The 25,266-nt window shown below is 42.8% G+C and overlaps 1 protein-coding gene across 4 annotated transcripts in view; it reads right to left on the minus strand.

Annotated features, from left to right (window-relative positions):
* LOC8078459 (putative disease resistance RPP13-like protein 3) overlaps positions 1,348-25,266 on the minus strand; it is a 29,869-nt gene continuing 5,950 nt past the window's right edge. For 2 of the 4 annotated variants that reach the window (XM_021452166.1, XM_002461661.2), the window contains 4 exons: positions 9,621-11,679; positions 5,459-8,259; positions 3,904-4,800; positions 1,348-3,724 (listed from right to left, as the gene is read on the minus strand). In XM_021452166.1, the coding sequence (XP_021307841.1) occupies positions 9,630-11,679 (2,050 nt within the window). In that variant the 3' untranslated portion in view covers positions 1,348-3,724; positions 3,904-4,800; positions 5,459-8,259; positions 9,621-9,629. The remainder of the gene's footprint in view (positions 3,725-3,903; positions 4,801-5,458; positions 8,260-9,620; positions 11,680-25,266) is intronic. The other 2 variants (XM_021452167.1, XM_021452168.1) reach the window with 2 other exon arrangements.

Raw genomic sequence — 25,266 nt, forward strand, 5'->3', positions numbered from 1 at the left:
GTCTGTCTCTAAGTGCCTCGAATCTAGCATGCAGACAGATATAAAGACATGTCATACAACCCACAGACAGATATCTATCTCTATATTGTTTAATGCTTTTGCATGTAGCTAGAATCAAGTGTGTATATGATTCATGTATGTCATCGTGTTGCTTCTTGGTACAAACTCGATCATACACATAATTAGAATATTTTATTAGAACCATTAATATAAATTATATATAAAATGTTTTCATAATCCAAACAAAATATAATCCGACTGAACTTATAAGAGCGGCCAAAAAGGTTTGCCTAGGCAGGCCTTGCTGCCATAAACAAAAGGCGCAGTTACTTCTATTTTTGCAATTGAACGTATTGTATTCTTATTGTTCTTCAGTGTATTGATACTTTCTTCATTCGGGTTTCAGACAACGCGTTTGTATTGAAACATATAAATTGAGACTCAAATTCCAAGGTATATGTAAGAAGCAGTAAGACAGGTACGAGGAATACAGAAAAACAAAAGCAAATTCAGAGGAGGAGATGCGGCAACAAATGAAACGAGTGCTTGACGGTTGCAGTGAAGATTGCAGCGGAGATGAGCACAAGGTGCTGTAGCAGCGACCAGCGAGGCGGCAACCCATGCAAGCGCGCCGTAAGCACCATTGCACCAATCGTCGCAGCGTTGGCCGGTTCAGGGACAACAGCTCTCCGCACCAAACCTCCGACTGCGCCACCATGGGTGAGGCCTGCCGTATCTGCTGCAAAGACGAACCCCTTCCGCGAGACCGCAACCAAGCGAGCCAGCCACCGCCGTCGAACTGCTACTGCGACAAAGGTTCTCGGTTGCCGCCGCCGGACTGCTACCGTGGAGGCGCCCTCGCTCTAACTAGATGCGGTGCGGTGGTGCCTTCGTTCCTCTTCCGCGCGCAGTAGACAACCAGAACCCCGCAAGCATCGAAACCAGAACCCCCCAAGTGCACGGGATCCTCACGCCGTCGACTCGGAGAGTACAACGCTGCTGGAGTCATCGCGTGGGCCTCGGAGCACAGGCCTTCCCCGTCGCCTCGCGAGACGACGACACCTCCGTCTCCAGGCTTCGGCAGGGTTGTTTTTGTAAAAATAGTGATGTAGAGACGAGCACAAGGACGCGTTGTACATGCCCTCATGGCTGTCATGCATCCACCCAGGACACGCAGACTTGCATAGTACATTTTAGACTTGCATCCACCCTCGCTCGATGGTTAGGAACACGCAGAATGCAGACTTGCATAGTACATTGGGCCTCAGCCAGCAGTAATTATTATGTATCAAACATCCAAACTTAATTAAACTCCATACAATGTGTCGATGGATATATGTCCAAAAATAGGTAAAGTCCAGTGGCCATCCAGCCTCAATTCCAAGAAAGATCGATATTAGGCCTCAGCCAACAGTAATCATTATGTATCAAACATTCAAACTTAATCAAACTCCATACAATGTGTCGATGGAATATGTCCAGAAATAGGTAAAGCATATATAGTGGCGATCCATCCTCAATTACAAGAAAGATCGATATTATTAGATCAAGTCATATATATATAGCCTCCAACCCTGTAACAAAAGGAATGTGCCGCTACAGACGCCCGCACAAGCTTCCGTTCTATACAGAGAAATAAACGACAAGAATGAGATTGAAGCCTCAAAGTGTAAAAGGATTTATATTATATATGTCATAAACGGTAAAATAGGCCATTCCTAGGACCCATGTTATTTTAACCTAATTCACAATATGAAACAAAACTCTAACAGACATGGAGGAGCAATGAAAAGCTACATGAGACCTAACAAATTAATATGGAAATCATTTTATGTCCATGACATGATTGAAAACATTTCTTTTTTTTTATGACCATGACTAGGTACGTTTTTCATTAATCAGAAGTAAAGTGGAGATTGAAAACATATCTCATAAGGAAAAGGTTATTCAAACAATAATATGATGACAAATGGTTGGAAAATCATCAACTAGGCTCTTGTGTTTGAACCATGCATGAATGAAATACTGCACGGGGCATGGGCATTCTATCATGATCAGGAGAGGAGTCAGCCCGTGCCTCTTATATTTTAGGTTAGGAAACATCGAGCGAGGGATGGTTGGGATGATCTCTAATTGCATTCCTGATAGCATCATGCGCTTCGGGGCACTCCTTAATCGCTATCCGAACAACGACATGACGGAGAGGTTCTCCAAGCCATAATCAATATTGGCACTGGATACAAGGAACATGTTCCATGAAATCCAGAGGATAATCTTGTGCAGGATTGTACTAGTACTATGAATGATACTTGTAAACTGGGGCACATTTCTAGGCACTTGGGGATCAACTCCAGATCTGATTTGTGAGAATTTTTGAAACCGGTGCCAAATCCGAGAACCTTTAGCCCTCTCAGTTTACCAATCTTAGACACTGCATGCAACGTAACCAGTATGCCTACGAGCTCTCGCAGAGATTTCATATTGTGCAGAGCCAGACCATCCGGTAGTTTAACCCTTTCAGAGAGTAGCCGGACCAGCTTACTACCTAGTTTATCGAAAGACACTGGCAACAGTATCTCCTGCCAGACATAGGCACGTCTTATGTCCAATGTCTGCAGGGACTCCAGCTCGCCAATACTCTCGGGTAGCTCCAAGACTTGCAAACCGTGTAGTGGCGGAAATCTCAGCTGACAGACACAACCTACCAAGATTATTGAGATGATTGTTCTCCAGCCCAGTGCAATCATCCACTTGCAACAGACGCAGGACATGAAAGCTCGACAGGGGTGGTATCGACTTAACCTTGCCAAAGATATCAAGTGACCTCACTTTGGACAGTTGCTCTCTTGCTTCTGCTGAGGCGTAGGATTCATTGCTGTTATGGATAGACAGCCGACGAATTTTCATCTTCTGCACAGCAGATGTAAGTGTACTTGCTTGTTGACCATCTTCTGATAATAGCGTTGTAAAAAGACCTTCTTCAGCTGACAACTGATTTATTAGCTCAAGCACCATGTCATGTACTTGGCAAGCAGGAACCACAACACCTATTTCAGTATAACGATCCAACGGCCACCTGTCCACTGGCTGGATCAAGCTTCGATTGATGAGCTCGCTGAAGTAGTTCTCTCATATCTCCTGCAAGCTTGTCCCTGCAGGTTGTGTCTCTACTTTAATGAAACCTTCTGCTATCCAGCTCAATATCAAAGCATCCTTCTCAATCACCTGATCCTCAGGATATTTGCTCAGAGACAGCAAGCAAGTCTTTAAATGAAAAGGTAGATCATTATAACTTAGGCTTAATATCTTCCTCATCTTGTCCACATCAAGACTATTTTTATGTCCAGAACCAGAACCAAAACCAAAACCGATAGACTTATTCACCTTCTCCCATTCCACTGAACACATCGGTTTACTAGCTAGTAAACTTGCTGTAGTAATAATGGTTAATGGCACACCAAAACATTTCTATAAGATTTTTCCAGCGGCTTCTCCCAAACTAGGAGGACACTTATCATCAGTGTCAAATATTCTCTTGTCGAGCAACTTTCTTGAGTCATCATCAGAAAGTGGTTTCATTTCATAAAGACCACCAACATGTTCAGCAACAGTCTTCTTGCGAGTGGTTATGATTATCCTGCTTCTAGGATGACCATCCTGGCAAGCAAGTTTGATAGTATCCCAGTCAGATTCTTTCCATAAATCATCAATCACACACAAACACCTAGTGATAAATACAGGCAAGTTAGTAAACCAAGATGCAGTTGTGCTAATAATCATAGGGTACTGAAAGTACATGAAAGTTGAAAAGACCAGTTACTGCATACTCTATTTATAATTCTCTACAAAAGCAAAATAATTATTTATGTAATGATGAAAAGTAGGTAAAATATAGAAACGTACTTTGTATTCTTGAGGAATTCTATAATTTTGTCAATGAGCTCCTGGCCTGCTGCACTTCCCATCCTTCATCTATGCGGCTATACTTCTTGTCATCAAGTTGCAGAAGGATGTTCTTGAAAATCTTCTTTATATCAGGATTAAGGGAGACAGACACAAAAATACGGCAATCAAAATTTGACTTAAGATCTTGAATCAATGAATTGGCAAGAGTTGTCTTCCCCAGTCCTCAAAATCCAACAACAGAATTTATATTTTGCTGCCTCGATGAGCAGTGTTGTCCCAAGAGTCGCTTAGTTAGCTCATCCTTTAGCCCGCCAATGGCAACTAGCTCTGCTGTCTTTCTGTACATACCTTCTAGGCAAGGATCAACCGACACCATAGCTGGCCTGGCAGTAATGCTGTCAATCTTGTACCTATAACGACGCTTAGTGACCTTCTTGACCTGGTCCATGATGTCTTTGATAACACTGTGGATCTGATGGTTAGTCTTTGGCCTTCTTGTACAGATGGATGGCCTTACCAATGAGCCCCTTGAGGCTGAACGGCTTGGTATGGTCATGCTCCTTGCCCCGCAACATGAAGGTGTCGACTTCATCTTCTATGTCATAGGATAGCTCCCTCACATCGCTGGCCCGACCTACTCATTATAGCTGGTCCGGCAGCACTTCAGCCACCTTGTGGAGGGTGGCACTCATGCTCGTCAGCTCTCCCTGGTGTACTGTGATCTCTCCCTTGACACCCTTCTGCAGCTTGTACTCACCTGCCACCAGCTCTGCAAGCTTGGGAAGGATGGTGTTCATAGCTCCCAATCTCCCATGGCGATGTCCATCTTGGACGACTATTTTCTCTATTTCTTGAGTATATTTTGAAATTTATGAGGCCTTGGGTTCTAGTGGTCTGCATAGGTAGAAAGGTACGATTAGTAAGCCCTTGTGCTATGTATCAAGAGCAGAAGGACCGTTCAAAGGATCGCTGACATTCAAATTACTCAATGAACCTAGCAAATCATGAAACATCTAAATGCAGAAAAGTAGAACCAATAGATCGTGAGGAGCAAGAGCTATAGCAAGTTCCCACCTAATCGATCCTAGCAGATACCATCCTACCATGAGTAGCGTGAACTCTGGATCTGGCAACCTCTTAACACGTACACAGCTGTCAGTGCCGGTGAACCTGCCATCGGAACCCAACTTGATCTGGCAGACTGGCACCAACTATACCGTGACTCATCACACACAAGATATGGCCGACATCATCACCAGCTAATTGCTTAAACTAGTGCAAAGTCAACTATGAGCTGTCTTTGATTAAGAAGTTGGCTTAGTTGGTGCTGCCGTGCTGCTTTATATAAGAAATTGTTTAAACCAGTACAAGTGTGACTTACACAAAGGTGGTGGACTGGTGGTATAGAATGAATACCATAAGTCACCACCGTGCACATGTGACCAAAGGCAGAGATAGCACAACTCATTCTTCATGGACATAAAAGCAAACACCTGGTATACATAGGATAAACAGAGTAATGAAATCATGAAACAGCAGCCAGGGTTCTCACCGTGCACTTGAAGGAGGACAGAAGCCAGGTGCGGGAGGAAATTACACCCAATGCTGTGGGAGATCTCGATCTCGCCGGAGAAGCTGCGGAGATAGTGGTAGTGTAGTGCATTCTGCATACTGGGTGAGAACACGTGCGGAGAAACCTGACGGCCAGGCGCACGCGGGACAACGGTAGAGTACACAGACGGCAGGGAATGGTGTCGGTGAAAGCAGCCAGCGGCGGCAGCACGGCCATAAGGCGGCGGGAAGGCACAAGAACGGCGGCACGCAGCACTAGATCAGCGGAGGCGCACGAGCGACAGCGGGGCGGCATAGCGAGCGTAGGCACGGCGCAGGGTGGCGGAAGGGCACGCCGGTGGCGAGGGGAAGCGGTGGCGCGGCAAAGGAGATGCCCGGGGTGCACGGGAGCAGAGCAGTGACGGACGGGGAAGCAGAGAGAAAGTACTAACAAAGAGGACCCACGCGACAGAAGGCGGCGACAGACACAGACAGTCACACGGACACGGAGGAGAAAGAGACGCTGTTTGGATGGGATAAAAATTCTTCGATTCCAGTATCCCACATCATTCAAATTTCATCAGATTTTAGCATTTTAAGCATTTGTGAGTAGATACTGCTCTAAAATCTCTCCCATCTGAATTAAAATCACCTTTGTTAGCTTCCACTATTACTTTTACGGATGAGTAGGATTCTTTGATCTGGCAGTTCAATTCTCAGGGTGTTTATTCTTCATAGTCCTTATACAAAGTCATCAATTTTAGGGGTATTTCTCCAGTTTATGTTCCTGCTGTTTGGTCTCTTAAAATCCCACCTTGAGTGCACTTTTTCTTATGGCTGTTGTCCAAACAAGGTGCTTACTAGGGATAATTTGAGTATCAGGAAGAAAATTAAGGATCCTACTTGTTTATTTTGCTCTAAGATTGAAACTGTCAAGCACATGCAAAGATCAAGGAGGAGGCTCAACTTTGGTGTAGTGCGGGACCCAAGCGTTTACGAGAAATTTTGCCTATGGTTTAGGTCGTTTGCCTCTTTTGCCTTGAGGGCCTAAATCTCTTATTTGGGCCTTTTGGTTTGTTGGTTTTCCTTTTTTTTCTGTTTGTACTTTGTCTCTTTCCTCCTCTATATTAATATATTTGCCTGGCATTTCTGTCAACATTTTTGAAAAAGAAACTGTCAATCATTTGTTTTTTGACTGTGTAGTAGCTAAACAACTTTGGGCCTTTCTTTCTTAAGTTTTAGATAGACAAGTTGGTATAGACTTTGGGTCTTTAGGAACTATGTGGTTGAGTAACAAGAAGTTCATAGTGGAAAATACTTTTTGTGTTGCTGCCCTATGGAGGCTTTAGAAACTAAGAAACAACTTGTGCTTTCTGGGTATACGCTGGATAGATGTGAGGATACTGTTACTGAAGGTAACAACTATGCTGCACAACTGGAGCTCTCTATGCCCAAAGGAGAAGATACCAGAGTTTCTGGATCGCCTGAACAAGTTGAAATGCTTCGGTACAAGACCTCACAATCTACCTGGCTTAGTCAGGTGAACAACAGATGGGAACGTGTCTTATATCAGTCAGCGTTTGATTGGAAGAACAATGTACTCCCTGTTGAAGCTAAAGCCTTGCTGGCAAATGGAGATGATCTGGAGAGGATGACTCGTGAAGGGAGCTGGATCAACTTTGCAGCATTAGATATCAATTATGGGACATCTTTCCTGTCAGTTCTTCCAATCCATCATTGTGGCTGCCATTGTCTCTGCAGGGGCTGCTCAAGGAACACCGAGACGATGTTCTTGGTCCATTCATTTCTCTTCTTGTGTCTAGGATTTTTCTCCATTCCATTGGAGGAGCGAACTCGTCAACATTAAAGTCATCCTCGACATCAGAACCTGGAGTCCTGGTTTGCTCGTCCATTGGCTGCACTTGATCAGAGAACGGTTGCTGAAAACGATGGTCAGAATATCCATCTTGGATAGGTGAATCTGACGCTTCTTGGTCGTTATCTTGGGGCTCCGATCCTCACGGATGTCATTGCCATCCTCCTCAGATGACGGGCTGTCAGGCTGGCACTGCATATCCTCCATCGCGCAGACGACAGTCTTCACCTTGCTCGGCAGCGACGGCCAGCCAGGGGCGAAGGTAGGTTATATGCAGGTGGTGCAAATGCACCACCAAAAATTGTAAAAACAGTGAATTTGATTAAAATTTTATCATACATGCACCACCTATTAGACTTGTTTATGCACCCACAAAACAAGTGCACCACCCTCTAATTTGCCCAAGCTTCGCCACTGCGGCCAGCCCGCGGTGAACTTGGTACTCTTCGAGGAGAAGTTCACCGTCAGGTTCAGGGGTGTTGTTAATGAAGCTATCCTCATTGGAGGGGTGTTGTCAGGAATAAGCAAACCAAATAAAATTTGTTAACTTGCATTATTAATACTCTCCCTCAAGGACTCAACTCAAACTACCTCAAGAGTCAAGACTCAAGCCGCCTAGCCACAATTGTTGGGGCTCTGAATTGAATAACTCCACATGAGGTGTCCATTAATTAAGTCCTAATAAATAGATCACGACCATACTCAATTACAGCAAACCCAGTATATGGATGACAGTAAGTTTTTGAAACAAATACTAGTACTGGTTTTATATTGGAATAAATTTCATACAACAAACACACATGGACGAAAGTATTTTTCAAACAAATACTGGTACTGAATTTATTGGAATAAATTTCATGGAAAAGCACGTAATCCTGTGACCAAGGAATGTGACGAGTAACAAATTACATGCTGCTGCTTCTGTCCTACAAAAGAAACAACAAGAATAAGAATGAAGTCGTAATAAGGTATCGCAAATGATAGTTTACAACTTTCATAATAATGTAAACAGTTTAAGTAGATCATTGTACACATGTTGCAGGAGGCATTAGTACGTACAATGGTATTGTAGACTGACGTCCCAAATAATAGTGAAAAAACAATGGTAGCAGTAGCACAAAAGAAACAATTGCTGTTGGCTTGACCACTCATTTCTTAGTTAGCATGATTGTTGTCTTGTTTTGATTCAGTGCATCAAAATATAAATATTTTTTTCCTAACAAACATGCATGGACACATGTGACTCACGGTATCAAAACAAACACTTGAGTAGCGTAGCGGTAGGTTCCTTTGTTGTAGCACCAACCAACCAGCCACCACGGTTAATTAACATCCCCGGCCCAATACTAAAAAGAAGCCCTTGTTGTGTTCCTTGTATGGCGGTGTTGGTATATATGGCCAATGGGTGACAATATATACTTGTATTTTTTTACATATTGTATTAGCTTTGTCCTAAGTTAAATATATATTTATATATTTGACCATTGATTTCAAAAACTTCATATAGATTCATGACATGAGGTTTATGTTTTTAGATTGAGTTAACTATAATAAATACTTTCACAATGAAAATCCACATGTCATGAAACTATAAGGATTTGTTGAAATGGAAGGTCAAAAATAGTAATATTTGACTTGGGACAAAGCTAATGTGACACATGAAGAACAGAACAAGTAGGATTACTAGGTCTTTATTATGGGCTTTATGGCTGACACCATGCTCGTGGTTTCTATATATTCTTAGCACAATGCCTCGAGACTTGAGAGCGGTCAATTTACTTATACAGTATCTAAATTGATTTGGCACAGAGGAAAACAAGTCGTATGAGGGCTAACTAGCTAGTCAGAATCATCTTTATTTTTTAAAAATGGTATATAGAATCATCTATATATGTTCATAACATGGCAAAAACTACATTGGCGGAATAATACAGTGCAGGTTAACGGAGCTCATCAGCTTAGCACGAATGAAATGTTGCATGGGCACTACAGATATGTTAGCTACGACATCCACCCAGAAAGAAAAATGCAATTCTAGTGCTAGTCAAACTAATCAAATTTATAAAAATGTAGTGTCAAAATTTCTGACACATAAAATAGTCATATTATTAAAATTTATTCTATGAGAAATATAGTGATGCATATTTCATATTATAAAGATTGATATTTAAATTTGGTCAAACTGAAGATCGGTTTGACTTGATACTGTTTTAGAGTTGTATTGTTTTGCCGCCAGAGTGAATAGATAGATAAAATTATCTCTTGATGTAGAGGAGTCAGCTCATACCTTTAAATCTTATATTTTAGTCAACAAATCGAGTGATGGATGGTTGGGATGATCATTAACTGCCTTCCTAATAGCATCATCCATTTCCATTATAGTGCGACCAGACCCCATTAACTGAATGATAACATGACGGAGAGAAGGGAGGTTCTCCAAGCCATAATCAAAGACATTGTACTCATCAAAAGTGAATTTGGGGGAAAATGTAAGTCGAAGTTTTTGAAGTTTTGGCATAGCCCCCTGTTGAAACTTAAGGAACAACTTGGGAGACCAAAGATCAAGATACGTTAAGCACGGGAATCCAGATGAACTGCTGAGGGTCTCCTGCACACGATACGACTGACAAACTGAATTTATCATGAGAAAACAAAGAGATGGTAACTCAGCAAGCTGCTCAATGTGCTCAGGTAGTACACACACAGTATGAAGACTGAGGTGTAAGACGGTGAGATAGGACAGCTGCGGCTTAGTCCACTTTGGGAATGCCTTCTCAAAGTAGCCACCATGGCAAATGAATGTCCGCAGACCAGAAGGAAACTGCGCCATCAAATCCACGGGATAGCGACAAAAATGTGGGGCTTCTAGGATGAATATTTGTAAACTGGGGCACAATTGTAGGCACTTGACAATCCATTCGTTGACAGAAGGGGGCAATCTCATCCCATGTTCCATCATAAGAGATGTCACATACCAACCTCGGTCACTTGATGACTCATTAGGCCTAGGCACGTAAAGCCCTAGGACCTTTAGTTCTCCCAGTTTACCAAGCTCGGTCACTGCGTGCAAGGTAACCTGTATGCCTACTATCTCTCGTAGTGATGTCATATTCTTCAGAGTCAAACCATTCGGCAGTTCCACTCCATTAGCGAGTAGCCGGACAAGTTTTCTTAGTTTGGCAAAGGACACTGGTAATACCATTCGCCTTGGCCGTAGCATGCTGACTTGTTTTCTTATGTCCAATGTCTCCAGGGACTCTAGCTCGCCAATACTCTTGGGTAGCTTAACAATTTTCAAATCATGTAGCCGCAGAAATCTCAGGAGACGCAACTTGCCAAGATCATTAAGATGATGGTTATCCAGACCAGAGCAGTCATCTACCTGCAACACACGCAGGACACCAAAGATTGACAGGGGCGGTATCAATGTGACCTTGCCAAAGATATCAAGTGACCTCACTTTGGACAGTTGCTCTTTTTCTGCTTCTGGTGAGGCTCCATAGGATCCGGTGCTGTTATTATGGAGCGATAGCCGGCGAATCTTCCTCTTCTGCATGGCAGATGTAAGTGTGCCTGCTTGTTGTCCATCTTCTGACAACACTGTAACAAAACCTTCTTCAGCTGACAAGTGATTTATTAGCTCAAGCACCATGTCATGCACTTGGCAATAATGCACCTGACCATCTTGTTCAGAAGGGGCATGACTTTGTGCTGGCTGGATCAAACTTCGATTGATGAGATCATTGAAGTAGCTCTCTGCTATCTCCAGCAAGCTTTTCCATGCAGGTCCTTGTGTCTCCTCATGTTTAATGAAACCTTCTGCTATCCAGCTCCATACCAAAACATCCTTTCTAATCAACTGATCCTCAGGATATTTGCTTAGAGACAGCAAACAAGTCTTCAAATGAAAAGGCAGATCATTGTAGCTCAGGCTTAAGATCTTCCTCATCTTGTTCCCGTCAAGACTATGTCCAAGAAGTCCAGAACCGATAGACTTATTCACCCTCTCCCATTCCTCTAAATGCATCGCTCTACTAGCTAGTAAACTTGCTGTAGTAATAATGGCCAATGGTACACCACCACATTTCTTTATGATTTTTCCAGCAACTTCTACGAAACTAGGAGGGCACCCATCTTCAGTGTCAAATATTCTCTTGTAGAGCAACTTTCTTGAGTCATCATCAGAAAGTGGCTTCAGCTCATAAACACCACCACAAATATGTTCTGCAACATTCCATTTGCGAGTGGTTATGATTATCTTGCTTCCAGGGTGACCATATTGGAAAGCAAGCTTGATAGCATCCCAAGCCGTTTCTTTCCATAAATCATCAATCACGCACAAACACCTAGTAATATATAACAGTACGCACAGGCATGTTAGTAAACCAAGATGCAGTTATGCAAAAGTCTATCTCGAAAACATATACATAAGAAATTATGACACCACAAGCACTGTAAATAAGAAATTAGTAGCAAGGTGACTGCAAGATGCATGGATAATCACCTCAGTGTTAAATTAGAAAAATGGTAGAAGATTAATACAGAACATGGAAGGCGGACTGTGCATGATTTATTTGTTACGAACCAACTGTGGAGTTAACGTAGCTATTAGAAACCATAAACAAGCTGTCCCTCCTCTCATAAGAGAGTAACAGTTATTTTACTTTTTCTCAATTTCTTCAAATCAAATTTATCTACTAATTTTCCAATGATCATTAGCACCTGTAGCTTTTGGACAAAGACAATTGTTTGAGTCCTAATGTATGAAAATTTTAATTTGTTCGATATTAAAAGGTGTCAACAAGTTTGTAGTTAGACTACAGCTACATGTCAGAACACTGCAGAAAATCCACGTGCAGCCACTCATTGAGCGCGTCGGGCAACGACTACCAGGATGGAAAGGAAGATGGCTTAATAGGGCAGGGCGCCTAGCAGTCGTCTCTTCAGTCCTCTCGGCCATGCCAACTTATCACCTCACAGTATTTCCCCTGTCAGCTTGGGAAAAAAAGAAAATTGACAAAATTAGGAGATCGTTCTTATGGAAAGGGGATGAGAATGCAAATGGAGGACATTGTCTGGTGAATTGGCCAACGGTCGCCCGACCAAAGGATCTGGGAGGGCTGGGGGTACCTGACCTAGAGAGATTTGGCCGCGCACTCCGACTTCGTTGGCTGTGGCAGGAGTGGACGGAAGACTCCAAACCATGGATTGGGATGGACCTCTCTTGCAGCCACATCGATCGACTGTTGTTCAATGCCTCAACCACAGTCACCATAGGAGACGGCGCAAAGGCTAGTTTCTGGCACAACAATTGGCTTGAGGGAGAAGCACCTAAGTATTTGGCCCCAAATCTCTTCCAATTAGCCAACAGGAAGAATAGAACAGTCCAGCAGGAACTCTGTAACGACAACTGGATACGCTCCCTAGGCCATCGCATCACCACTGCCACCCACGTTGAGGAATTTGTCTCCCTCTGGATCAGAATCCAGGATGTTCATCTCACCCAAGGTGTCAAAGACTCTATCACCTGGAAATGGATGGCAGATGGAAATTACTCCACCTGCTCAGCGTACCGTGCCCAATTCAGAGGCTCGTTCTCAAAATTTCGAAGGGACCTCATTTGGAGAGCACTTGCGGAAAATAAGTGCAAGGTATTTGTATGGATCCTGTTACACGGAAAACTACTAACAGCAGACTAACTTGGTAAAAAGGGGTTGGCCACATGAGGAAAAGTGTGTGCTGTGCAATGGGCCTTTGGAGACTGGGCTACACCTATGTTTATGCTGCTCATTTGCTAAGGCAGTTTGGAGTCAAATTCTAGCTTGGGAACATTTTGACATCCTCCTGGGACCGCAACAGAACGACCCCCCAAATATTTGTCACCGGTGGGAGAAAACTACAAGCAAAGTGCCTCGTCCGGAGCGAAGACGCTTCAACGGCATGGTTATCTATATCTTCTGGAACCTCTGGAAAGAGAGGAACAGACGAATATTCAACAATGCCTATGAAACGGTGATGCAGGTGGCCACGAGAATTAAAGACGACATAGAGCAAAGAACAAGAGCGTTTCAATAGGGAGCTTTTCTTTCTTGCTGCTGTACCGACTGGACTGTTTTTGGTCCTATTTGTACATAAAACACCTTTTCTACTCCCGTTCTTAATTGAAGGGCAGAGCTCCTGCCATTTTTTTCAAAAGAAAAGTCCCACAAAGTAATTAGTAAATTACCAAGAAAATACTTTTTTGATAAAGGTAGTTTTATTGACCACAGTCAATTACATCGAGAAGATACAACAACAACAACAATATCCTCCCTACCTCTACAACTGTCCATTTGTGAACACATGGTGGAGATGTGCCCATGACGTGAGGAATAATTGACACAAGTGTGAGAGGTGTGAGAGGCTTTCCCGGTTGAGTCATATTTCATATGTGCTTGATATGCTAATGGCTATCTAGAGGTGTCGTCTTGAGTTGTGTTGTGCAACATGTCTCTTGTCTTGTGAATGTGCAAGTGTTGGGTGCACCAAGACGGTCGAGACAATGGAGAAGGTCAAGTGAAGAATCCACGTGTGATGGACTAGGAGTGGTGAAGGGCGATGAGATGGCTTAGAGCGAGGGCCAGAGGCTAGAGAATAGAATATGTGTCACATAGGGCACATGAAGGGCAAGTCTACATAAGTGATGAAGACGATATTGACCAAGTCAAGGAGGAGGGCGATGGCATCATGGCACTTGGCAGAGGCCGTACACGCCTCTACATGGGTGATGAAGTGGCATCAGTCAAATAAAGAAGGAAGGTGAAGGCGTAAATCATGGCGGAGTTGGACACACGTCGGTATTGGTTAGTCACGCCTGTCCAGGCAAGCACATGGGTTTGCCGGTTTGGTCTCAAAATAGGGGATGGACGGTTTGGTGGTTTGGTCATCAAAACCACTAGAGGAGGATTTGCTAGTTTGGGCCTTAAAACTAGACGTGGACAGTTTGGCGGTTTGGGTCTCAAAACCATCACTGTCGTGTTTGGCCGGTTTGAGCCTCAAAACCTAGGAGTGGCGGATTAGTGTACACGACATCTCAAAGTTTGCAACGAGACAAAGCGAGAAGTCAAGAAGGCGCCAGGTCCATTGGATCAACAAGAAAAAAACTTGGACAGGTATTTGGCTAATAAGTACTCATGCAATGGCAACTTGGCAAATAGTCCAAGTGCCTATAAAATATGAGATATGGTTGGTGGTGGTGAAGCCTTGGGATATTAGGTTCTCATTTGAGAGATTGAGAGCTTTAGTTAGATCTAGGAGAGGGAGAGAGCGGAGAGGCTCTTGGTTTTAAGCTTTTTGCCATCCAAGCTTTGAGATCTGCTAGGAGTAGCTTGTAATCGCACATGGTAAAAGTAATCAAGCATAGATCAAATTTGTGCACCTCTTGTTCTCCTCTCCCAAATCCATATTTTTTGGTGCATTAGCCTTATTTTTATGTGTTTTAGATCCCATGGAACATTCCCATACCAAGGCATAGTGCCCAACTATCACATATCAAGTTCCATCTCCCTAAAACTCCATTCTCTACCTCCTTTTTATTTGTTATTTTATTGGATATCTTTAAGTTGAAGGTTTTGAGGTTGTTGTCGGTTGATCTTCAAGTGCTATGACCATTTGGGAACTTTTTAGCCACTTATTTGAATAGATATCTTTCGCCGAGAAATCATCATTTGAAAGATTCTTGACGAAACCCCAACTTGAGAGTTTTCTGTATAAGGTGGGGCCATCCTTATCTATTAGGCTAGTCATTTGAGTTGAATTAGGACCAAGGCCTTGGTTTTTTGGAGCTCCAATGGACCTAGGATCTCCAAGCCACCTGCGCCAAGGTCCATCAATCTCCTTTGCTAGCACAAGGGCGTCAGGGTTGATGAAGTGCGCCACCTGTGGCGATCTCCTTTGTTGGAACCGGTGGTGACCACCAAGGTCTTGATCAGTTAGAGCTAGCTTGGAGATTGCCAAGTCGGTGGACAAAATTATGGAGATGATCCCCAATCCAGAATATGATACCTAGGTTGCCAATGATCAACAAGTTCTCAATTATTTGCTTGCCTCCATCTCTCATGAAATTCTGGTCAAGTCACCACCTACACCATGGTTGTGGAAGTCTGGAAAGTTATCTAGGATGTGTGCATGTCGCAATCTAGTGGCCACGTCATCAACACTCGTATGGCGCTCGCCAAGGCGCAGAAGGGCACATCCACAATCGTGGAATTCTTCAGCTGCATGATGTCCCTAGCGGATGACATGGCATTTGCCAGAAAGAAGCTGGAAGGTGAGGTGATTGCCTCCTACATCGTCGCCAGCCTTGACGCTGATATCAACCCTGTTGTCTCTGCCATGCCAGCACACACCGAGCCACTATCGCTTGGGGAACTCTACACACAGCTAGTCAGTGGGAGCCGCACATGCATGGATCAGCTGCATGGCGGTAGGCCGTCTGCCACTGAATGTAAACACTACCATATTGTTGCCATTCATGGCTTATTTTCTGTTAAATCCATGTACAAATACCTAGTTAATAATGGAATTAAAGTTACCTAGGAAATTTGGCATATTAAGTGCCCTTGAAGATTAAGATTTTTCTTTGGTTCTTAAAAAATAGGGTGGTACTGACAAAAGACAACCTTGCTAAAAGGAATTGGAATGGGAGTAAGGCTTGTAGCACACCTGAAACTATCCAACACTTGATTTTTTATTGTCATTATGCCAGATTTCTTTGGCGTGCTGTATTTGTTTTGTTTGGTATTTTTCCTCCAAGGAACATGAACCATCTTTTCAATAGTTGGTCAAAGCTAGGAGGTTCTAATCATAATGATCTTTTATTGACTGTGGCTGCGGTATTTTGCTGGGCAATATGGATCACAAGGAACGATATGGTTTTTGATAAAGGTCACCCAAAAAACTTTTTTGCAGGTTCTTTTTAGGGGAACACACTGAAAGCCCTAGTTTGGTTTTGGATAATTGATGAAACCCTAGTATTAACCTCTATACTAAGTGTGTGTAGACTTAATGAGGTTGGTACATGCCAAGTGATGGAGCAAGTGATGATCATGGTGATGATGGTGATGACCACAAGATGATCAAGTGCTCAACTTGGAAAAGAAGAAAGAGAAAAACAAAACCCTATGGAGATCAAGGCAAAGGTATTGCTTAGGGTTTTGGTTTTGGTGATCAAGACACCATAGAGGGTGTGATCACATTTAGGATAGATAGCCGTACTATTAAGAGGGGTAATCTCGTTGTGAAAACGGTTGTCTAAGTGCCACTAGGTGATTGGATTCCTTGCATGTGCATTAGGACCTAGTGAGCTAACTAAGTAACCCTTGAAAAGTGTTTTTGAAATATGCTAACACACGTGCACAAGTGTGGAGACACTTTGATGTTGGCACATGGAAGCAAGGGAAGAAGTTAGAAATCTTTGTGTGCAGCGCGTTCAGGCCGGACGCGTCCGGTATGAGGTCGGACGCGTCCGAGTTGAGGCACCGGACGCGAAAACAGTTTTCGCGTAGAGTCCGGTGTGCCTCGTCCGGTGAGTTCGTTTCTCGGTGAAACTCTCTGAGTTTGCGTCCGGTGCACACCGGACGCGTCCGAGTTGGCGTCCAGTGCAAACTCCTCTTGCAGAGCTCTCTGGGTGTGAGTCCGGTGCACACCGGACCGTCCGGTGTGTGCGTCCGGTGTGGCGACCGGTGTTGACTCAAGTTTTGCGACGCTCTCTGAGTTTGCGTCCGGTATTTCAAAAGTGAGCGTCCGGTGCCTTGTCAGTGTCAGAGGCAACGGCTACTTTTCTAACGGTCAGGAGCACCGGACGCTGGTCTGGTCAATACCGGACGCGTCCGGTGTGAACTAGGACGCGTCCGGTGTGAACGCAGACTGTGGGATAAACTGCCAACGGCTAGTTGAAGGTTGGGACTTCTATAAATAGGCCTTGGCCGGTTCTTGCTCACACTCTTGACTCTCTAACTTGTTGATACACCTTGTGAGCATACTCCCACACTTCCCACTCACCTTGTTCAAGATTTGTTCATCCAAAGTGAGATTGGGAGAGATCCTAGTTGCATTTGCTTAGAGTTTGAGCATCTAGTGGCACTAGTGATCGTTGAGCAGCGGGTTTGCTTGTTACTCTTGGTGGTTGCCGCCACCTAGACGGCTTGGAGCTGCGGAGGAGCTTTGGCACGAGTTGGTGATTGTTCGTGGCCATCTCCCGGTGTTTGTGAGAGGTTTGTGCCTACCTCGGCGGAGTGCCAAAGGCAACGTTAGTGGATTGCTCGTGTCATTGAGCTACCTCACTTGTGGGTAGGTTCTTGTGGTGTCCTAGTGAGGACGAGGTTCGTGCTACACCTCTTAGCCACCGAACCACCAAGTGTTGGTCGACACAATGGGGACGTAGCGTGCCGGCAAGCACGTGAACCTCGGGAGAAAAATTGCTTGTCTCCATTGTGTTTGTTCATTGGATTTCTCCCGGTGATTGGACTTCATTTTATTGATTGGTTCATCCCCTCTACGCGGTGGTATAAAGATCAAACCTTCTCTCTTACATTCCCGCAAACTAGAGTAGCTTACTTACTTGTATAGAAACTTTAGGTAGCTCTCTAGTGTAAGTAGTGACATAGCTCTTGTGTGCCTAGTGATCTTAACAACTAGAATTGTTGGATAGGTGGCTTGCAAACACCCCTTTAAAGCTAGAGCAAAAAGCTTCGCTTTGTTATTTACTAACCTCTTGCTCTAGTGAGTTTGTAGAATTTTTAAATAGGCTATTCACCCCCCTCTAGCCATATTAGGACCTTTCAAGTGGTATCAGAACCGTGGTCACCGTTTGTGAAGGCTTAACAACCTCGGTGCTCAAATTATGGCTCAAATAGTGTTCAACCATGTTGGGGGTAAACCACCGTTCTTTGATGGCACAAGCTCTTTTGACTATTGGAAGAGAAAAATGAAGATGTACCTTGGATCAATCAATGATAGAGTGTGGGAAGTCACCGAAAATGACTTTGTGATTCTTGATCCGGCTAACCCCACCGACAATGAGAGAGCAAACAAGCAATGCAATACTATGGCTCTCAACACAATATACAATGGCATTGATTCAAAGGTGTTTGAGCAAGTAAAAGATCTTGAGAAGGCTAGTGAAGTGTGGACAAGGCTAGAAGAAACATATGAGGGCACTACAACGGTAAAAAGTGCCAAATTGTATATGCTCAAGGACAAGCTATCCAACTTCAAGATGAAGGATGATGAGTCAATTCCGGAGATGTTCTATAGGCTCCAAGTCATCATCAATGATCTCAAGGGCCTTGGTGAGAAAGTGAAGGATGAGGACTTCATTCACAAGTTCTTGATGTGCTTGCCCAAGAGGTTCAAGACATTGAGAACAATCATTTTTAGAGGTGGATTGACCGGTGTATCTCCAAATGAGGTACTTGGAGATGTCATGACCGAAGATCAATACAATGACAATGATGATGATGAGGTCATGAAGAAGGATGATGATGACAAGAAGAAGAAGAGTGTAGCATTCAAAGCTAGCTCTTCATCCAAGAGCAAGAACAAGGGCAAGGCCAAGAAGGAAGAATCAAGTGATGAGGAGTGCTCAAATGATGATAGTGATGATGAAGCACTAGCACTCTTCGTCCGCAAATTTGGCAAGATGATGAAGAAGAAGGGCTACCATACAAGAAAGAGAAGGGACAACTCCAAGAACAAGGAATATGTGAGGCTATGCTACAAGTGCAAGAGCCCCGATCACATTGTGGCGGATTGTCCTTACAATAGTGACAATGATGAGCATGACAAGAAGAGCAAGAAGGAGAAGAAAGAAAAGAAAGAGAAGAAGATGGTCTTCAAGAAGAAGAAGAAGGGCGGATCCTATGTTGTGACATGGGATAGTGATGCCTCTTCGGATGATGATTCTAGTGATGATAACAAGGCATCCAAGAAGAAGGAGCTTGCAAGCATTGCTATCAACAACAAGCCATCACTCTTTGACACTCCTTCATGCTTCATGGCCAAGGGCCACAAGGTACAATATGATGAAAGTGAAAGTGAAAATGAACATGATAGTGATAGTGATGATGAAAATGAATTCACTAATGAACAACTCATGGACATGTTAGAACAAGCCGATTCTCTTATTCAATCTAAAAACAAGAAGTGCAAAGAATTGGCCAAGAAGTTAAAAGCTCTTGAGCAATCCTTTGATGAGCTCAATGCTAATCATGAGAGGCTAGTGGAAGCCCATGATAAGCTTGGCAAGGCTCACACCAAGCTTGAGAAAGCTCACTCCTTGTTATTAGAAGAGAACAAGGAAAAGGTTGTTGTATCATGTGATGTGGGCACAACATGTGACTTAATTAAAGAATCACCCAATCTACCTATTGTTGTTGCCACTAACTCTTCTTGTAGGTCTTCATCCACCACCACCAACTCTATCTCTACTTCTAGTGTTAGTGTCATTTGTGATGCTTCACTAAAGGTTGAGAATGAGACTCTCAAAAGAGAGGTGGATAAGCTCACTCACGCCCTAGGCAAGGCCTATGGTGGTGAGGCCCGCTTGCTAAAGTGCTTGGGTAGCCAAAGGTTTTCTCTCAACAAAGAGGGATTAGGCTATACCCCCAAGAAGGGCAAGAAAGCTTTTGCAACTCACAAGCCTAGCTTTGTGAAGAGCAATGGTCGGTATTGCTACAAATGCAACCAAGTTGGGCACCTAGAGCTTAATTGCAATAAAATGAACAAGAACAAGAAAATTGCTAATGTACCTTACATTCCTTTTGATTCTTGTTATGTGCTTACCAAGGGTGAGAAGGGTGTGCATGCTAAGTTTGTTGGTACACCAATTGTGGGTCCAAAGAAGAAGGCCATTTGGGTACCAAAGAGCTTAGTCACTAACCTCCAAGGACCCAAGCAAGTATGGGTACCTAAGAAACATTGATTTGTTTTGTAGGTAAACTATAAAGCCGGAGGAAGGCATTGGGTGCTTGATAGTGGGTGCACACAACACATGACCGGTGATTCAAGAATGTTCAATTCAATCAATCCAAATGATGACAATGGTGTTGATAGTATCACATTTGGTGATAATGGCAAAGGCAAGGTCAAAGGGCTTGGTAAAATTGCTATATCCAATGACTTGAGCATTTCCAATGTGCTACTAGTAGAGAGCTTGAACTTCAACTTGCTATCCGTAGCTCAACTTTGTGATCTTGGTTTCAAATGCATATTTGGAGTTGATGATGTAGAAATCATAAGTGTAGATGGCTCAAACTTGATATTCAAAGGCTTTAGATATGAGAATCTATACTTAGTTGATTTCAATGCTAGTGAAGCTCAATTATCAACATGCTTGCTCACTAAATCTAGCATGGGTTGGTTATGGCATAGAAGGCTTGGTCATGTTGGAATGAAACAATTAAACAAGTTAGTCAAGCATGATCTTGTTAGAGGCTTGAAAGATGTCACATTTGAGAAAGACAAGCTTTGTAGTGCATGTCAAGCTGGAAAGCAAGTTGGCAACACTCATCCAAAGAAGAGCATCATGAGTACATGCAAGGCATTTGAGTTGTTGCACATGGACTTATTTGGACCAACCACATACACAAGCATTGGTGGAAACAAATATGGATTTGTGATAGTGGATGATTTCACAAGATACACATGGGTATTCTTTCTTAGTGACAAGAGCGATGCTTTTGCAACTTTCAAATCATTTGTCAAGAGAATACACAATGAGTTTGAAACAACCATCAAGAAAGTGAGAAGTGACAATGGAAGTGAATTCAAGAATACAAGAGTTGATGAGCTTTGTGATGAATTTGGCATTAAGCATCAATTCTCGGCCAAGTACACTCCACAATCAAATGGTCTTGTTGAGAGGAAGAATAGAACCTTGATTGACATGGCAAGATCAATGTTGAGTGAGTACAATGTGAGTCATTCTTTTTGGGCCGAAGCAATCAACACGGCTTGCTACTATAGCAACCGACTTTATTGTCACCCAATGATGGAGAAGACACCATATGAGCTCTTGAATGGAAGGAAGCCCAATATTGCATACTTTCGGGTTTTTGGTTGCAAATGCTACATATTGAAGAAAGGCACTAGATTGAGTAAATTTGAAAAGAAATGTGATGAAGGATTCTTACTTGGTTACTCCACTACTAGCAAAGCTTATAGAGTTTGGAATTTGGCTAGTGGTACTCTTGAGGAGGTGCATGATGTTGAGTTTGATGAAACCAATGGCTCTCAAGAGGAAGAAGAGAATCTAGATGATGTGAGAGGCACTCAATTGGTCGATGCAATGAAGAATATGGACATTGGTGATTTAAGGCCAAGAGAGGTGATTGATGTTGAAGATGACAAAGATCAAGTGCTTCCTACCTCTAATGTGCAAGCTAGTGGTTCTCATGATCAAAATCAAGCTAGTACAAGTGGTACACAAGTGCAAGATCAACAAGCTAGTACATCATCTCATGATAAACCAAGTGCAAGCAATCAAGTGCAAATACTCCAACCAACAAACATTGCAAGAGATCATCCATTGGATCATATCATAGGTGATATTCAAAGAGGAGTGCAAACTAGATCAAGACTAGCATCATTTTGTGAGTATTTCTCCTTTGTGTCTCACATTGAGCCAAAGAAGATTGATGAAGCATTGAGAGATGTTGATTGGGTTAATGCTATGCATGAAGAGCTTAACAATTTCAAGAGAAATCAAGTATGGGAATTAGTTGAGAGGCCTAGTGATCACAATGTTATTGGTACTAGATGGGTCTTTCGCAATAAGCAAGATCAAGATGGGATAGTTGTAAGGAACAAAGCAAGATTGGTAGCACAAGGCTATACTCAAGTTGAAGGTCTTGACTTTGGTGAAACATATGCCCCGGTTGCAAGATTGGAAGCAATTAGGATCTTGTTGGCCTATGCTTGTGCTCATAACATCAAGCTATACCAAATGGACGTCAAGAGTGCTTTTCTCAATGGCTATGTCAATGAAGAAGTTTATGTTGAGCAACCTCCCGGTTTTGAAGATGACAAGAAACCCAACCATGTTTACAAGCTTAGAAAGGCATTGTATGGTTTGAAGCAAGCACCTAGAGCATGGTATGAGAGATTGAGAGATTTCTTACTCTCTAAAGGTTTCAAGATGGGCAAGGTTGACACCACTCTCTTCACCAAGAAGATTGGCAAAGACTTGTTTGTGTTGCAAATCTATGTTGATGATATCATATTTGGATCAACCAATCAAGAATTTTGTGAGGAGTTTGGAAACATGATGGCTAATGAGTTTGAGATGTCAATGATTGGAGAACTTAGCTACTTCCTTGGTCTTCAAATCAAGCAATTGAAGAATGGCACATTTGTGAGTCAAGGCAAGTACATAAAAGACATGCTCAAGAAGTTTGGTATGGATGATGCAAAATCAATTAGCACTCCAATAGGAACAAATGGAAGCCTAGATAATGATACAAGTGGAAATATGGTGGATCAAAAGTTATATCGGTCTATGATTGGAAGCCTACTCTATGTAACCGCATCAAGACCGGATGTCATGTTTAGTGTATGCATGTGTGCAAGATTTCAAGCCTCACCAAGAGAAAGTCATTTGAAAGCAACAAAGAGAATATTGAGGTACTTGAAGCATACACAAAATGTGGGTTTGTGGTATCCCAAAGGTGCAAAGTTTGAACTTGTTGGATATTCCGATTCGGACTATGCGGGTTGCAAAGTTGAGAGAAGAAGCACATCGGGCACATGTCAACTATTGGGAAGATCACTTGTCTCATGGTCATCTAAAAAGCAAAATAGTGTTGCACTATCAACCGCCGAAGCGGAGTACATTGCGGCCGGTAGTTGTTGTGCACAAATCCTATGGATGAAGGCAACTTTGAAGGACTTTGGAATCAACTTCAAGCAAGTGCCATTGCTATGTGACAATGAAAGTGCCGTGAAGCTCACCAACAATCCGGTTCAACACTCAAGAACAAAGCACATAGATGTCCGCCATCACTTCATAAGAGATCACCAACAAAAAGGGGACATTTGCATTGAGAGTATAGGCACCGATGATCAACTTGCCGATATATTCACCAAGCCACTTGATGAGAAGAGGTTTTGCAAGCTAAGGAATGAATTGAACATACTTGACTTCTCAAATATGTGTTGATGCACCCCCACTATATGACATGCCTCTCCTTCAAGCAAAGCAAGGTAAAATTGATTGACATGTCATTCATCCTATGCTAAGGACTTGTTTAGTGCATCTAGTCATTCCTTCCATGTCTTAGGCTCATTCATGAAAATCAAATGAACTTGATGCTTGTATGGTACCACTATTGCTTCTATGCTTGACTTAATCTAGTGGTAGCATATGACATGTTTGTGGGCTTGCAATCCTAGTGTTTGATCTAGAATATGAGCTATAAGTGTTTAACTCAACATGGTACAAGATAACCCTTATTTGGAGGTGTGAAGAAGCTTGTCCTTGGATCAAACCGAGTTAAATATCTTAGGCAAGTAATCTAGATTGGACCAAAATGGTAAAATGATCTCACTTCACATGGTTTCACACTAACCTATCTAAAATTTGAGCTCACCTTTTGTGGTCATTGATGACAAAGGGGGAGAAAATTTCCCAAAGATTTTAGATAGGGGAGTAACATGATAAAAGAAGGGGATAAAATAAAATTTGAAGCACACAAGTAGGGGGAGCAAGCTCATAAACTTGTATGTTGCATTTGAATGTGCATAACATATGGTTGCTTGCATTTGCATTAGCTTTAAAAGCTTTCTCTCCGATACCTTGCTTGTGTGGTGTTTGCTAGTTGTAAATTTGATTGATGAAATGAAAAACTAGCATGCATAGGTAGTGTAACTAGACCTTTAATTGTTTCACAAGTGGTACTAGAACCTTGTTTATAATGTTGATCTCACGAGGTGTTCTAGTTTTGTGAATGGCTAGTTACTAATGGTGCTAAGGATGGTGTATATTGGCAACTCCGATTGGTATCACGCTTCAAAGGTCCATTCTTTACACCTTAGCATCATTTGGTAGAAATTGACTCCTATATTTCCTATTTAAGCATATGTGCAAGCTTTCAAATCCAAACTCTTAGCACATATGTAGGGGGAGCAATTGCTACCAATTTGGGTTTATGAAACTTGTCCATAATCTTTGCACATGGTAAAATGCTTGGGCAAGCAACATGAATTAATCCAAGAAAATTTTATTGAAAATCTTTGTAAAAAGGGTTGTCATCAATTACCAAAAAGGGGGAGATTGAAAGCCCTAGTTTGGTTTTGGATAATTGATGAAACCCTAGTATTAACCTCTATACTAAGTGTGTGTAGACTTAATGAGGTTGGTACATGCCAAGTGACGGAGCAAGTGATGACCATGGTGATGATGGTGATGACCACAAGATGATCAAGTGCTCAACTTGGAAAAGAAGAAAGAGAAAAACAAAACCCTATGGAGATCAAGGCAAAGGTATTGCTTAGGGTTTTGGTTTTGGTGATCAAGACACCATAGAGGGTGTGATCACATTTAGGATAGATAGCCGTACTATTAAGAGGGGTAATCTCGTTGTGAAAACGGTTGTCTAAGTGCCACTAAGTGATTGGATTCCTTGCATGTGCATTAGGACCTAGTGAGCTAACTAAGTAACCCTTGAAAAATGTTTTTGAAATATGCTAACACACATGCACAAGTGTGGAGACACTTTGGTGTTGGCACATGGAAGCAAGGGAAGAAGTTAGAAATCTTTGTGTGCAGCGCGTTCAGGCCGGACGCGTCCGGTATGAGGTCGGACGCGTCCGAGTTGAGGCACCGGACGCGAAAACAGTTTTCGCGTAGAGTCCGGTGTGCCTCGTCCGGTGAGTTCATTTCTCAGTGAAACTCTCTG

This window comes from Sorghum bicolor, chromosome 2 (assembly GCF_000003195.3).
Source record: "Sorghum bicolor cultivar BTx623 chromosome 2, Sorghum_bicolor_NCBIv3, whole genome shotgun sequence".
Lineage (NCBI taxonomy): Eukaryota > Viridiplantae > Streptophyta > Magnoliopsida > Poales > Poaceae > Sorghum > Sorghum bicolor.